The sequence below is a fragment of the Salvelinus alpinus genome, chromosome 37 (genome assembly GCF_045679555.1).
Source record: "Salvelinus alpinus chromosome 37, SLU_Salpinus.1, whole genome shotgun sequence".
Lineage (NCBI taxonomy): Eukaryota > Metazoa > Chordata > Actinopteri > Salmoniformes > Salmonidae > Salvelinus > Salvelinus alpinus.
This window is the reverse complement of record NC_092122.1, coordinates 11,652,678-11,669,430: the sequence shown is the minus strand read 5'-3', so window position 1 is coordinate 11,669,430 and position 16,753 is coordinate 11,652,678. Positions and strand designations below refer to the sequence as shown.

Sequence of the window (16,753 nt, the reverse complement as noted above, 5' to 3'; positions counted from 1 at the left end):
AAATATTAATTTCCACAAAGTTTGCTACTTCAGTGTCTAGATATTTTTGTCAGATGTTACTATGGAATACTGAAGTATAATTACAAGCATTTCTTAAGTGTCAAAAGCTTTTATTGACAATTACATGAAGTGGATGCAAAGAGTCAATATTTGCAGTGTTGACCCTTCTTTTTCAAGACCTCTGCAGTCCGCCCTGGCATGCTGTCAATTAACTTCTGGGCCACACCATGACTGATGGCAGCCCATTCTTGCATAATCAATGCTTGTGAGTTTGTCAGAATTTGCGGGTTTTTGTTTGTCCACCCGCCTCTTGAGGATTGACCACAAATTCTCGATGGGATTAAGGTCTGGGGAGTTTCCTGGCCATGGACCCAAAATATCGATGTTTTGTTCCCCGAGCCACTTAGTTATCACTTTTGCCTTATGGTAAGGTGCTCCATCATGCTGGAAAAGGCATTGTTCGTCACCAAACTGTTCCTGGATGGTTGGGAGAAGTTGCTCTCGGAGGATGTGTTGGTACCATTCTCTTTATTCATGGCTGTGTTCTTAGGCAAAATTGTGAGTGGCTGAGAAGCAGCCTCACTGTGCGTGCAGATGCACTCACACCTGCCTGCTGCCATTCCTGAGCAAGCTCTGTACTGGTGGTGCCCCGATCCAGCAGCTAAATCAACTTTAGGAGACGGTCCTGGCGCTTGCTGTACTTTCTTGGGCGCCCTGAAGCGTTCTTCACAACAATTGAACCGCTCTCCTTGAAGTTCTTGATGATCCGTTAAATGGTTGATTTAGGTGCAATCTTATTGGCAGTAATATCCTTGCCTGTGAAGCCCTTTTTGTGCAAAGCAATGATGACGGCACGTGTTTCTTTGCAGGTAACCATGGTTGACAGAGGAAGAACAATGATTCCAAGCACCACCCTCCTTTTGAAGCTTCCAGTCTGTTATTCGAACTCAATCAGCATGACAGAGTGATCTCCAGCCTTGTCCTCGTCAACACTCACACCCGTGTTAACGAGAGAATCACTGACATGATGTCAGCTGGTCCTTTTGTGGCAGGGCTTAAATGCAGTGGAAATGTTTTATGGGGATTCAGTTCATTTGCATGGCAAAGAGGGACTTTGCAATTAATTGCAATTCATCTGATCATTCTTCATAACATTCTGGAGTATATGCAAATTGCCATCATACAAACTGAGGCAGCAGACTTTGTGAAAATTAATATTTGTGTCATTCTCAACTTTTGGCCACGACTGTACACTACATACTCATTATACATACACTACACATATTATACATACACTACACACACATTATACATACACTACACACTCATTATACATACACTACACATATTATACATACACTACACACTCATTATACATACACTACACATATTATACATACACTACACACACATTATACATACACTACACACTCATTATACATACACTACACACACATTATACATACACTACACACACATTATACATACACTACACACACATTATACATACACTACACACACATTATACATACACTACACACACATTATACATACACTACACACACATTGTACATACACTACACACATTATACATACACTACACACTCATTCACTCAACACACACACACACACACACACACACACACACACACACACACACACACACACACACACACACACACACACACACACACACACACACACACACACACACACACACACACACACACACAACATACATTTAACATACACACACTCACTCACTCTACATACATACACACGCAATGTAAAACACATTCCAAAACATTTTGTACAGGATATGCACAAAATGTTTATTTATTTGATCTCTCACACACACTCACACACACACATAATACACGTGTATAGACATTAAAACACGTAACACAGAGGTGAATGGAGAGCCTGGCCTGACCCATGCAAACTGGAACACCACAGCAGAAATAAGCAGCCAGTCGCTGAAATATCACCATGGCAACATCCCTAGCCCCCCCCCTACACACACACACACACACACACACACACACACACACACACACACACACACACACTGCACGTCAACACACACAAGACACTCAAGGCCTAATGTACGAGTTTAACATCCACACTTCAGAACCCGCTAGTGTACTCAAGAACCAATATCTCAATAGCATCCCTCAATCTATCGCTCTTCGCTGTTTTCACCACCCACACAGAGGAGAAATCACCTCACTACTCTTTGACCAATCAGACTTCAGACCAACAATGTCAAACACCAATCAAATGGCCCATCCTTATTTGGCCATTTAGAAGGTAACGACGAGCAGCAAGGTTAAAAAGGACAGCTACACTTGTTAGTGTGGCTTCACTGCCTGGCAGGGCAACAGTCTGAGGGGATCAATATTCCCAAATGTCCCGCCGCTCCCCACCATCTGACAGAGATGTAAATGATGACCACGGCGCTGGAAATTATAGGTCACTCATTTATTCAGGAATAATTGCACCGTTGACCTTTACGATTCAATTAAAGCCTAGATGTGCTTAAATGAAAGAAGGAGGGGAAAGGGGGGAGAAGATTAATGTCAAACTGGCATTCTCATCGTGTTTGAGCGGTGGGGTGATTTATAAAGCGGATATGGCAACTGTAGAAGAAGCAGGAAAAGGTCAGGGGAGAATATGTGGAGAATGGGCTGGTTTTACAGGATCTCTGCTGTCATAACAACCCTGATTAAGACTACACACTTTGACTTTCCCCCAGAGGTGTAGCAGGACATGACAGGACAGAGACTTAGTGTGGCCATCAGAGAAACTCACTGGCATGGCCTGTGTAATGGGTGCGTGCTGGTGGCAGGGAAGTCAGGCGCAGGAGAGTGAACTTGGTATAAACGGAACAGTTTAATAAATGCTAAAAAACTCAGAAAACCCGTTACAGTGGGGCAAAAAAGTATTTAGTCAGCCACCAATTGTGCAAGTTCTCCCACTTAAAAAGATGAGAGAGGCCTGTAATTTTCATCATAGGTACACTTCAACTATGACAGACAAAATGAGGGGGAAAAAATCCTGAAAATCACATTGTAGGATTTTTAATAAATTGATTTGCAAATTATGGTGAAAAATAAGTATTTGGTCAATAACAAAAGTTTATCTCAATACTTTGTTATATACCCTTTGTTGGCAATGACAGAGGTCAAACGTTTTCTGTAAGTCTTCACAAGGTTTTCACACATTGTTGCTGGTATTTTGGCCAATTCCTCCATGCAGATCTCCTCTAGAGCAGTGATGTTTTGGGGCTGTTGCTGGGCAACACGGACTTTCAACTCCCTCCAAAGATTTTGTATGGGGTTGAGATCTGGAGACTGGCTAGGCCACTCCAGGAACTTGAAATGCTTCTTACGAAGGCACTCCTTCGTTTCCCGGGCGGTGTGTTTGGGATCATTGTCATGCTGAAAGACCCAGCCACGTTTCATCTTCAATGCCCTTGCTGATGGAAGGAGGTTTTCACTCAAAATCTCACGATACATGGCCCCATTCATTCTTTCCTTTACACGGATCAGTCGTCCTGGTCCCTTTGCAGAAAAACAGCCCCAAAGCATGATGTTTCCACCCCCATGCTTCACAGTAGGTATGGTGTTCTTTGGATGCAACTCAGCATTCTTTGTCCTCCAAACACGACGAGTTGAGTTTTTACCAAAAAAGTTCTATTTTGGTTTCATCTGACCATATGACATTCTCCCAATCTTCTTCTGGATCATCCAAAGGCTCTCTAGCAGACTTCAAACGGGCCTGGACATGTACTGGCTTAAGCAGGCGGACACGTCTGGCACTGCAGGATTTGAGTCCCTGGCGACGTAGTGTGTTACTGATGGTAGGCTTTGTTACTTTGGTACCAGCTCTCTGCAGGTCATTCACTAGGTCCCCTCGTGTGGTTCTGGGATTTCTGCTCACCGTTCTTGTGATAATTTTGACCCCACAGGGTGAGATCTTGCGTGGAGCCCCAGATCGAGGGAGATTATCAGTGGTCTTGTATGTCTTCCATTTCCTAATAATTGCTCCCACAGTTGATTTCTTCAAACCAAGATGCTTACCTATTGCAGATTCAGTCTTCCCAGCCTGGTGCAGGTCTACAATTTTGTTTCTGGTGTCCTTTGACAGCTCTTTGGTCTTGGCCATAGTGGAGTTTGGAGTGTGACTGTTTGAGGTTGTGGACAGGTGTCTTTTATACTGATAACAAGTTCAAACAGGTGCCATTAATACAGGTAATGAGTGGAGGACAGAGGAGCCTCTTAAAGAAGAAGTTACAGGTCTGTGAGAGCCAGAAATCTTGCTTGTTTGTAGGTGACCAAATACTTGGTGGAGGAGTGGCGGAGGAGTGGCGGAGCGAGTTCTGGGCCATCACTGCCCAGGGCACGAACGCTGCCCACTCCCCCGGCTGGTCCTGGCAATAAGACCTCAGAAACCTACCCACATCCTGGTTAACTCTCTCCACCTGCCCGTTACTCTCGGGGTGAAAACCTGAGGTAAGGCTGACCGAGACCCCCAGACGTTCCATGAACGCCCTCCAGACCCTCGACGTGAACTGTGGACCCCGATCAGACACTATATCCTCAGGCACCCCGTAGTGCCGGAAGACGTGTGTAAACAGTACCTCCGCAGTCTGTAGGGCCGTAGGGAGACCGGGCAAAGGAAGGAGACGACAGGACTTAGAAAAACGATCCACAACGACCAGGATCATGGTGTTACCCTGTGAAGGAGGAAGACCGGTCAGGAAATCTACCGACAGGTGCGACCACGGCCGTTGTGGAACGGGTAAGGGTTGTAACTTACCTCTGGGCAGGTACCTAGGACCCTTACACTGGGCGCACACCGAGCAGGAGGAAACATAAACCCTCACATCCTTAGCCAAAGTGGGCCACCAGTACTTCCCACTATGACAGCGCACCGTCCGACCGATCCCAGGATGACCAGAGGAGGGTGACGTGTGGGCCCAAAAGATCAGCTGGTCGCGGACAGCAGACGGAACATACAGACGCCCAGCTGGACACTGGAGGGGAGTGGGCTCTGCACGTGACACCTGCTCAATGTCCGCGTCCAGCTCCCACACTCCATGGGCTGCTCCTCTGTGTCATACAGCCGGGACAATGCGTCTGCCTTAACGTTCTGGGAGCCTGGTCTGTAAGAAAGGGTAAACACAAAACGGGTTAAAAACATGGCACACCTTGCCTGGCGTGGGTTCAGTCTCCTTGCCGCCCGGATGTACTCCAGATTGCGGTGGTCAGTCCAGGTGAGAAAAGGGTGTCTAGCCCCCTATGTCTCCACGCCTTCAAGGCCTTGACGACAGCCAACAGCTCCCGGTCCCCCACATCATAGTTTCACCCCGCTGGGCTGAGCTTCTTCGAGAAGAAGGCACAGGGGCGGAGCTTCGGTGGCGTACCCGAGCGCTGAGAGAGCACAGCTCCTATCCCAGCCTCGGACGCGTTCACCTCCACTATGAACGCCAAAGAGGGATCCGGATGGGCCAGCACGGGAGCCGAGGTAAACAGAGCCCTGAGGTGACTAAAAGCCCTGTCCGCCTCAGCTGACCACTGCAAACGCACTGGGCCCCCCTTCAGCAGTGAGGTAATGGGAGCCGCTACCTGACCAAACCTGACCAAACCTCCAGTAGTAGTTGGCAAACCCTATGAATCGCTGGTGGGAGTCGGCCAATTACGCACGGCTGAAATGCGGTCACTCTCCATCTCCACCTCTGAGGTGGAAATGCGATACCCTAGGAAGGAGACACTGTTGAAAGAACAAGCACTTCTCAGCATTGACATACAGGTCATGTTCCAAAAGGTGACCAAGCACCCTGTGCACAAGGGACACATGCTCGGCGCGTGTAGCAGAGTATATCAAAATGTCATCAATATACACCACCACACCCTGCCCGTGCAGGTCCCTGAAAATCTCATCTACAAAGGCTTGGAAGACTGATGGCGCATTCATCAACCCGTACGGCATGACGTGGTACTCATAGTGCCCAGAGGTGGTACTGAAAGCCGTCTTCCACTCGTCTCCCTCTCGGATATGCACCTGGTTGTAAGCGCTCCTGAGATCTAGTTTAGTGAAGAAGCGCGCCCCGTGCATTGACTCTATTGCTGTGCCTATGAGCGGTAGCGGGTAACTATACCTCACAGTGATCTGATTCAGACCCCGATAGTCAATACACGGGCGCAGACCTCCCTCCTTCTTCACAAAAAAGAAACTCGAGGAGGCTGGTGAAGTGAAGGTCCGAATGTACCCCTGACGCAGGGATTCGGAGACATATGTTTCCATAGCCTCCGTCTCCGCCTGTGAGAGGGGATACACGTGACTCCTGGGAAGTGCAGCGTCTACCAGGAGATCTATCGCACAATCGCCCCGTCGATGAGGTTGTAATTGAGTCTATGCCAAATCGGCATATTCAGGAGGAATGCGCACGGTGGAGACCTGGTCTGGACTCTCCACCGTAGTAGCACCAACGGAAACCCCTAAACAACTACCTGAGCACTCTCGCGACCACCCCGTGAGAGCCCTCTGTGGCCAAGAAACAGTGGGGTTATGACAAGCTAACCAGGGTAGGCCCAGCACCACGGGAAACGCAGGAGAGTCAATAAGGAAAATACTAATTCTCTCCGTGTGACCCCCCTGCGTCACCATGCCCAAAGGAGCGGTGACCTCCCTAATCAACCCTGACCCTAATGATCTAAGGCGTGAACGAGGAAAGGCACATCCACGGGAACAATGAGGATCCCTAAACTATGGGCTAACGCTCTATCAATGAAATTCCCAGCCGCGCCTGAATCGACGAGCGCCTTATGCTGGGAATGTGGGGACAACTCAGGAAAAGTGACAAACACAAACAGTTGTGCAACAGAGGGCTCTGGGTGAGAATGGTGCCGGATCACCTGGGGTGACGCCAGAGCTCCCTGCCTGCTGCCTCGATTCCTAGAGGAACCAACCCGGCACCGACCGGCAGTGTGACCTCTGCGGCCACAGATGGTGCACGAGCGGGAACCCCCTCCGGTCTCCCTGCGCACCGCCCCTCCCAGCTCCATGGGTATCGGAGAGGGGGTGCGAGAGGATGGAACCACCAGACCCTGATCTGGACATCCGCGAGTAGCCAGCAGGTTGTCCAGCCGGATGGACAGGTCCACCAGCTGGTCAAACGTGAGGGTGGTGTCTCTGCAGGCCAGCTCCCGACGGACGTCCTCTCGCAGACTGCAGCGGTAATGGTCGATCAGGGCGCTGTTGTTCCATCCTGCACCGGCAGCCAGGGTCTTAAACTCCAGTGCGAACTCCTGGGTGTTCCTCGTCTCCTGCCTCAGATGGTAGAGCTCCTCAAACTGGTCCAATGCCGCATCTCCCTCTCTCCACACGGCGTTGGCCCACTCCAGGGCTTTCCCGGTGAAGCATGAGACGAGGGCGGACACCCTCCCACGGCCAGATGGAGCCGGGTGGACAGTGGCCAGGTATAGCTCCAGTTGAAGTAGGAACCCCCGGCAGCCCGCAGCCTCTCCGTGGTACTCCTGGGGCAGGGAGAGACAAATCCCACTGGACCCAGGTAGAAGAGGGGAGCTCAGGGGAGACCCCGGTTGTGCTGGTGGAGGCCATTTTCTGGACAACGCGGTCCATGGCGATACCAAGATGGTGAAGTATTGCTGCATGCTCCTGGACGCGCTCCTCCACCTCTATGGCCGGGGTACCTTGTCCTGCTGACTCCATAAATTGGTTGGGGATTGTGTAATGGGTGCTGGTGGCAGGGAAGTCAGGCGCAGGAGAGTGAACTTGGTATAAACGGAGCAGTTTAATAAATGCCCCCCCCCAAAAATATGTACAAAAATAGTATACAAGGGTACAAAACCCGTCGCACCAGAACATGACACAAAACATACAACAAACAATCACCGACAAAGACATGATGGCAAACAGAGGGTTAAATACACAACATGTAATTGATGGGATTGAAACCAGGTGTGATGGAAGACAAGACAAAACCAATGGAAAATGAAAAATGGATCAGCGATGGCTAGAAGGTCGGTGACGTCGACAGCCGAACACCGCCCGAACAAGGAGAGGGACCAACTTCGGCGGAAGTCGTGACAGCCTGCTACTGTACGACTACTGGGACACAGCTCAACTCATAAATGTAGACTTACATATACCTGATTAAGGCCACTTCTGTATTCTTCCAAGAGTTGCAGAATATTTTCTTCTCTTCACCTCTACTAAAAGGTTTTTTGTTTTTTTGTTGTTGAAAAAATGTACCTCTACTTATACACGAGTGTGCAGATTCACTAGTGACACGTACACGACACCACACAGACGTGAAGCGGCATCAGCACGCTGACAAAGCGACAGCACAAACAGCAGCACTCTTACAACAGGCACCACCCTGTGTGACACAACCAGGAAGCGGATGGATTCATGAATAAATGGATGGATGTATTGGTAGCTGTGGTCTTTGTGAGGATGTGGTGGGTTAGGGGGTGCAGCCTGGAGCATAAAGCCAGGCTGAACAGGTGATTTCTCAGGGAGCGGACACAGAGAGATGCCACATGGCAACCACGGGCATAGTTTGAGGGTCAAAGTGACAGATGTTTGGATCCGGGACTTTGGTGGATTTTGATAGTGTTTAGAGTACCGTCTTTAGATCATTACCAGTAGTATTATAAATGTTTGTAACACTTTGAGGTGGTTTCTAGATATGACGTTCCTCTGCAACAGCAGCGTATCCCTGTGTCTGAGTGATGGCGATGGCGGTGGTGGTGAGATGAGTGGTGAGCGGCCGATGGCGGTGAATACTCACTGTTGACGCTACCTGCTAGTGCATTAATGTTGTTCAGACCCATGGTGGCGCCAGCCAGGCCCTGCAGAGTGCCCAGAGAGGTCAGAGAGGTCATGCCCGAGGAGTTGGCTGTGGTGCCCGCTGTCGGGAAGAGAGGATACCAGGGGGAGGAGGAGGAGAGGAAGGAGTGGGCGAGGGAGGGAGAGAAAGAGGAAGGAAGAGCAAGACAACAAACACGCGCGTTAGAGAAGCGGAGGCATCCAATTGGACGTTTTAGTGATATAAGCAACAACATCCTCCCTGCTCAGACAAACTGGAGCTGGGGAGAGTGGAAGGCAGGAAGTACATATCTCTGCCCTCATTCAACACCGAATGTCCCATAAATGAGTGTAGCTGCCAGGTAACATATAAAGATCCCTCCCACATGTGAATGCAGAGCACGATGAACACAGTAGTTGTGGATGCGTGTGTAGCGATGAAAAGGTGAGGGACTGGGTTGTTCCTTCGTGAAGCGGTCATGTAACGACCAAACCTAAAGCAGGCAGACAAGCAGGCAAGAGCGCCAGATGACCAAATAGACCCTACGCTAGATTCCTGTTTAGGATCCCTAAGTAAGATATAAGTATGACAGAGATATATCTCGGCATACATGTTACATGTATTTTTTATTTTACAAGGTTAATTTAGCCCTAGAACAGAGACACAGACACACACACACACGATTGTGACACACACACACACACAGACACGATTGTGACACACACACAGACACGATTGTGACACACACACAGACACGATTGTGACACACACACAGACACGATTGTGACACACACACAGACACAATTGTGACACACACAAATACAAAAGAACAGATCATGAGTGACAAGAACATGCCTAAGTGCTACATGGTCACTAAGTACAATGTGGGTGAATAACAATTGTCCTTTAGAGACAGTCGTTTATTTGATTGTCCAGAAAGTGTCCATCTTCCAGTAGACATAATTTCCACACACACCTCTAAGTCACGCTTACACTGCATCAGAAAGAGAGGATATCTTAAAATATACTTAGTACAAATGAAAAGCAAGACAGTCTCTCAATGGTAAATTGGCTGTCTTTTTATCAAATTGATACTAATATTCAGTCAAAATGTCATTGACGGAGAGTGTCGCCTTTCATTGGCACTGAGCAGAGCATGCACTAGTAATGTAGCTCTAGTAACCACAGAACACATGAGAGCAAGCGAGAGAGCAGAATTCACATTCAAACCTATGCTAAGCAGCTGGCTGAAAGCAGGGAGCAGGACAGGCAAAGGGTGATGGGTTCATGAGAGAGAGACACTAAACAAAGCTCTTATTCACGCTCTGTTACTTGGCTACTCCAGAAAAGACAGCAACCAGGGAACTGGAGGAGCAAGGCAGAGAGGATGAGAGAGAGAGGACAAACAGAGTGAAAGAGAGAGAGAGGATAAACAGAGTGAAAGAGAGAGAGAGGGAGGGAAGCAAAAGAAGTAGAATAAGAGAAAAACAGAGAGAGAAAAAAGAGAGCAGAATAAGATAAAAGCAAAGGGAGAGAGAGCAGAATAAGAGAACAGCAGATGGAGAGAGAGCGAGAGAGAGAGAGAGCAGAATAAGATAAAAGCAGAGGGAGAGAGAGAGAGAGAGCAGAATAAGATAAAAGCAGAGAGAGAGAGAGTGCAGAATAAGATAAAAGCAGAGAGAGAGAGAGCAGAATAAGATAAAAGCAGAGAGAGAGAGAGAGAGAGAGAGCAGAATAAGATAAAAGCAGAGAGAGAGAGAGAGCAGAATAAGATAAAAGCAGAGAGAGAGAGAGAGAGAGCAGAATAAGATAAAAACAGCGAGAGAGAGAGAGAAAGAGAGAGCAGAATAAGATAAAAGCAGAGAGAGAGAGCAGAATAAGATAAAAGCAGAGAGAGAGAGAGAGAGAGAGAGCAGAATAATAGAAAAGCAGAGAGAGAGAGAGCAGAATAAGATAAAAGCAGAGAGAGAGCGAGAGCAGAATAAGATAAAAGCAAAGAGAGCAGAATAAGAGAAAAGCAGAGAGAAAGAGAGAATAATAAGAGAAAAGCAGAGGGAGAGAGAGAGCAGAATAAGATAAAAGCAGAGAGAGAGAGAGAGCAGAATAAGATAAAAGCAGAGAGAGAGAAAGCGGAATAAGAGAAAAGCAGAGAGAGAAAGCAGGAGAGTGAAGAAGAGGAATAGAAGGAGAGAAGAGTGTCTCCATGTGACCTAGATGAACCCATCTCCTCCAGAGAACTCCTGACTGCAGCTGTCTGTCTCTCTAGTCGCCAGACCCTGACCATGTCCAGAGGCAGATCACACACGACACATAAAGGTGCCAACAACCATCCCTCCCCCGGAAACAACTCCACTGCACTTAAGGTTCCCGTGTCTCAGAGGGCTTGTGAAGCGAAGAGACAAGAGTCACTTTAAAGGCACAACAAACCCACACAAACAACCACACCCACCCACAGACAACTCTCAGTGTGGAAACCGAACACAGAGGACATTGAGCTGCAGTACGTTTTACACACAACGCGTGGGACACGGAATGATATGGCCGTAGGGTGTACACGTCACATGACACGGTGAAGTGCTGTCAGACACAGACACGCAGGCAGGCGCCGGGACGAACACGGCATGGGGTCTCCGTGGTAACAATAACACAATAACAAAACGCAGAGGTGGCGGACACACACCATGGAGCGATATCTTGTGGGTGTCGACGGCAATGACTACTGATGGTGATGAAGATGGTTCGATCATCAGCAATGATGACGAAGAGGATGGTATTGTTGACGACAGTGAAAATGATGGTGGTGGTAGGACAGGAGGGCAGGTGTCCCCCGCGTTTGACCCCCCCCCCCCCCTCTGAAGCGGCGTTACCTGGGCTGGCCAGCGCTCCGAGGGAGGCCGCGTTGGAGGACAGGGGGTTTGCGTTGGGGCCGGCTGAGTTTTGGGCCGCCGCTGCTGCCGCTGCTAAAGTGGCCAGGTTCTGCAACTGCAGAGCACTCATACCTGGAGGAGAGGAGCCAGAGAGGGTGTTGTCAAACCTGGGGACCACGTCTGGACCGCATCGGAACCGGGTGCTAACCGCGTGGACGCCGAAGGAGATGAGCGGCGTCTGGTTGACAAGCTGAGTGTTACGGATGGTGGTTGAGGTGGAAAGTGCTACAATACAATACTATCACTTCTCAATGCTAATCTTAGGCCACTATTCGGGGGGTTGCATGTCAAGATATGACCAATTCAAGACAGAGGTGATCCTGACAACTGTGGACCACTAACACACACAGACAGGCTGGACTTAAACTCCTGCAAGGGGGAAGAGAGACGGCACTGGCAACCGCCTGTCCAAGCTCTTCCATGAAGACCTGTGGAACATCTCTAGACGTCATCTACCCTACTTTGTCTAGCTTCCTGTTTGATTCTGTTGTTGTCTTTTACAGATAACAACGTGTAGTATAACAAGGCATTTGGATTCTACATTAACATAGAGCTTTGTTCTCTCTGTACCGTGAGGTTTCTGTGGGCAGTAATTCATCAACATGTACAGTATGTAGGCTAACTGTAACCTGGTTTACTCATTAGCTACATGGCATTAGCATATGGGCCATTACTTAAGCATAATTAATGAGGCCATGCCAGCTTCTGACTGATGATAAAGTAACGCCCATTAGACACCTCCAGGGGTGGTCAACCTCGCACCCTGCACTGTGTGTGACAGCAGCGTGGGTGTGTGTGAGAGAGAGAAAGTGTGTATGTGAGCAGTTGGTGTGTATGTATGCATGTGTGTGTGTGTGAGGCAGAGCGCGTGTGTGTGAATAGAGAAATATGGCGTAGTAGATTGAACATACGCTGAAGTGCTGTTTGGCTTATTGAGAGACAGCTGGACAAGGCTCCATAAAGCAGACAGACTCACTCTGTAGAACAGAGCAATGGAGCTCCAACGACCAACTCACAGAGAGAACTACGCCCGTTTATATAACACTCCTATGGACCCAGGAAAGAGGGGCGGACACCTTGTCAAATGCGAGGTATGTGTCGTATATACAGTCTGAATGTATATACAGTACCATGAACACACACACACAAACATACACACACACACACACACACACACACACACACACACACACACAACATCACATGAACGAGACACCATGAAGAAACATTTGGAGCTTGGCACCTGGGTGAATGGTTTAAGGGGGTTTTATGTTTTCACTGAACAGTTTTCATTGGACCAGATGGCTAAACCCAGCTTGACCAATAAAGAGAAGGCGCTAGAATAATTGGTTAGTGAGGCGCTCGTGTCCAGATAGGCCCGCCTGACAGCGTGAAATAACAAGCGTTGAAATCTTCCGTCTCCTCTTCTTCCGAAACAGCCTGATCAGAATGTTCCGTTTCTGTGGTTGCCGTGACGACCGGTCTGGACAGGAGGTGTGTGTGTGTGTGTGTGTGTGTGTGTGTGTGTGTGTGTGTGTGTGTGTGTGTGTGTGTGTGTGACGCAGTCACAGTGCAGACTTCTCATGCGATAAACAACACGTGTGCATCCGCCAGCTGTCTGTTGTTGCCTACTCATATACATGCCGTTAGCCTCTGAAAAGAGCAGGCTGGGGAAAAGAATCACTACTTCCAAGAAAATACAGTTCTGTTCTTCACTTCACATCCTTCACATTATAAATATATTTCGTAGCACATTGTGAAAAACTTGTTCCAACCAGTCATCCTGATAAACAACATCATTCTTGTAAAACACAACTCTATAAGATCATTTATAATCTTATTAGCATAGCCCTTTTTGAGAAACTAATTTGTCACAGAGTGCTTAAGTGGTAAGGAGAAACTCCTAAAGGAGAAAGAAACCTGAAGAGGAACCAGACAGACCCTAGAAGAGCTCATCTTCTTCTGTCTGATAAACCATGATGAAAGCCACGGTATGTGCTGTGTTAGAAGTATTCCCTGTGGTATTGTATAACACACTGTATTTTTCCACTCTGCGGATGGAGGGCAGCGCTGTTGAGTGGCTTTGTCACTTTGTGGGTTTAGAGTGGAGCAGATGACTCAATCAGGCTCGGCTGAGTGGAGAGACACTGATCTGACCCTACACTCTATACACTCAGTCAGTCAGTCAGTCAGTCAGACACACACACACACACACAGATGGGGGCCTAATGCCACTTAATCAAGCAAAACAGGGAGGATTATAGCACTATTCCCTAGTGCAGGGGTGTTCAACTCCCACCCTACGAGGTCCAGAGCCTGCTGGTTTTCTGTTCTACCTGATTATTAATTGCACCCAATCAGTCCCTGCTTAGAGGGCAACAATGGAACAAGGGAGTGGAACTGGCTGCGAGGTCCAGAGTTGAGTTTGACGGCCCTGGAGGATGACTAAGACTAGGAGACACAGCTATGGGGGAACCAGAGAGCAGAGCAGAAGAATCATCAACGCTACCAGCATACCATCACTTTAATACGGACAGAACCGCTCTCTATAATATCAAACCTCTCCACGGTACCTGTTCATAAAGACTGAGATCTAAGGAAGCTATTCATGTGCAATGGATACACTTCATCTGGAATGTCAAACAGCAGAGTGCAGCTGTCCTGAAACGGCAATATTTATCAGAAAGAGGAAGAGAGACACAGAGACAGCTCTGCACACACCAGGAGCTCCAGTATTGGGGCTATACAGCTGGCAGGCTGTGCTGTGTGCTCCGGGCTGTATAGCTCTATGGAGGCTCCCTATGCCACCTGGGCTGAGCTGGGCCGGGGCTCTATCGTAAGCGCTAGCTAGCTAGCTGGCTCTAATTGAATGCTCATTGGGGTAATTGAGCCTCTCACTGCTCTCCGACTCCTCATGATGAAGACTGGGACCAGATGTCACTGAGCTGTCTCACATCTACTGCCAATCACGTATGGTTGCCCAGCGACAGATGGATGGCCAAAAGGATTCCGGAATGCAGCCGCGATTTCGCTTCCAGTTCCAACAGTTCCAAGTCCCTGAGCGTGTGTGTGTGTGTGTGTGTATGTGTGTGTGTGTGTGTGTGTGTGTGTGTGTGTGTGTGTGTGTGTGTGTGTGTGTGTGTGTGTGTGTGTGTGTGTGTGTGTGTGTGTGTGTGTGTGTGTGTGTGTGTGTGAGAGAGTTCTAACAGCCATTCACTGAGGTAAAAGATCCTCAGAGCCCATCCTCACTCAACTACACCACATCAACCAACATTACGGTCTCTTAAAAATGTCCCCGTGTCCAGAACGCTCAACCCACCTCCTTTGCAAGACATAAATAAATAAATACCTTTTTTACTTGAGCCAATGAGCTTACTACTTTAGAAATACATTATTTCTACCCTGCAACAACCAGTTCCTCAAATCCATTCAGTTTTGCACTACTTATTAAAATGTATTTTTTCCTTCAGCGGTGCTGGCAATTACAGTACTCCTGTGCCAATAGCTGCTATAAATATTCCACCTCTGCTTCTCTCTGTCAGCCAGCTAAACAGTCTACAATCAGGAGCTGACAGCTTACTGAGCACCCAAGGAGAGGGAGAGAGAGAGGGAGAGAGAGGGTGGGAGTGAGGCGGCAAGAGGGAGAGAGGCAGGGCGTAGGAGGACGGGAGAAAAAGGGGGGGTAGGTGGGATGACAGGGTGAGGGATTCAGAGAAAGCAATTGAAGGAAAGAAGGAGGGGAGATACAGATACAAAGGAGCGGGATAAAGAGGATAAAGGATGGAGAGAGACAGGTGGGAGTGTGGGTAGGAGAACATGCAGAGGAAAAGACAAAGGAGACCAGCAGGGGGAAACAGTGAGCAGAGCTCCTATCTCATCTCTCTCTATTTTCCTTCTCTGTTGCCTTATTGCCGGACTAAACATCCCTCCTTTGAGGCCTGGTACACTCTTCTGTCCTGATGGATAACAGACTCAAGACAAATCTGAACAACAGAAACATCTTAAAAAACTACAGCATAGTTTCTACAATATCACTCAGTGTGTGTGTGTGTGTGTGTGTGTGTGTGTGTGTGTGTGTGTGTGTGTGTGTGTGTGTGTGTGTGTGTGTGTGTGTGTGTGTGTGTGTGTGTGTGTGTGTGTGTGTGTGTGTGTGTGTGTGTGTGTACATCTGCTGGACTCACCTGCCATCTGTTGGATCCCACTGAAGGCTCCAAGGTTACTGGAGGAGGTGGCCTGCTGAAGCAACTGAGGGAGAAAGAAAGAGAGGAGCGATAGATGGATAGAGAGATAGATAGATAGATAGGAAAATAATAAAAGAGAGAGAAACAGAGTGAGGAGGAAGGATTGGAAATAGAAACAGTGATCACCCTCACTATCTCAGCTCTGCTAGTATCATCATGATCTTGGTAGCATTACTGCATGTGGGCTATAGGCTATATAAACATTGAATATGACATCTACTACTGTGCATCTAACCACTGAGTCACTGAGACATTTCAGAATAGAACACTGAGAGTAACTGTCAAAAAACGTATGTACATTTACAACTTTGTACACCTATTTCCAAGTTTACAGTTTCAGGAAAGATCCTAGCTGTGATGAAGGGGACTCAAGGAAGAGTAGACTGGTCTGTTTCAGAGAAGTTGGGGACAGAAGGTTTCAGAGTGAAAGAGGAAGAGGGTCAGTTCTGAAAGAGGCTACCGGAGGAAGGGGGTCCTAAGAATGAGTTGAGAGGGGGGTTCTGAAATGCTATAATGTACTGAAGCGGGGAGGGGGAATGAGGCTTCTGAAACACCACATGCCAATCTGTCAATCAATCACCGCTGTGACCCAATAGGACGACGATATTAGACATGGGAAAGACCTCTTATTGGATCACACCAACGATTGGCCCCGCCCATTGAACCTTTACACCTATTATTCAAAGACCTCATTTCCCTGTCACGGAGGGGGGAGTGGACCCTTAAGGGGGGAAGAGAGGGGGAAA

The 16,753-nt window shown here is 48.1% G+C and overlaps 1 protein-coding gene across 37 annotated transcripts in view; it reads right to left on the bottom strand.

Moving 5' to 3' along the window:
• The window catches only part of LOC139565913 (CUGBP Elav-like family member 2), a 213,320-nt gene that overhangs the window by 7,467 nt on the left and 189,100 nt on the right, over positions 1-16,753 (bottom strand). For 12 of the 37 annotated variants that reach the window (XM_071386573.1, XM_071386570.1, XM_071386603.1 and 9 more), the window contains 3 exons: positions 15,948-16,011; positions 11,707-11,838; positions 8,822-8,941 (listed from right to left, as the gene is read on the bottom strand). In XM_071386573.1, coding sequence (XP_071242674.1) covers positions 8,822-8,941; positions 11,707-11,838; positions 15,948-16,011 — 316 coding nt within the window. The remainder of the gene's footprint in view (positions 1-8,821; positions 8,942-11,706; positions 11,839-15,947; positions 16,012-16,753) is intronic. The other 25 variants (XM_071386568.1, XM_071386571.1, XM_071386576.1 and 22 more) reach the window with 7 other exon arrangements.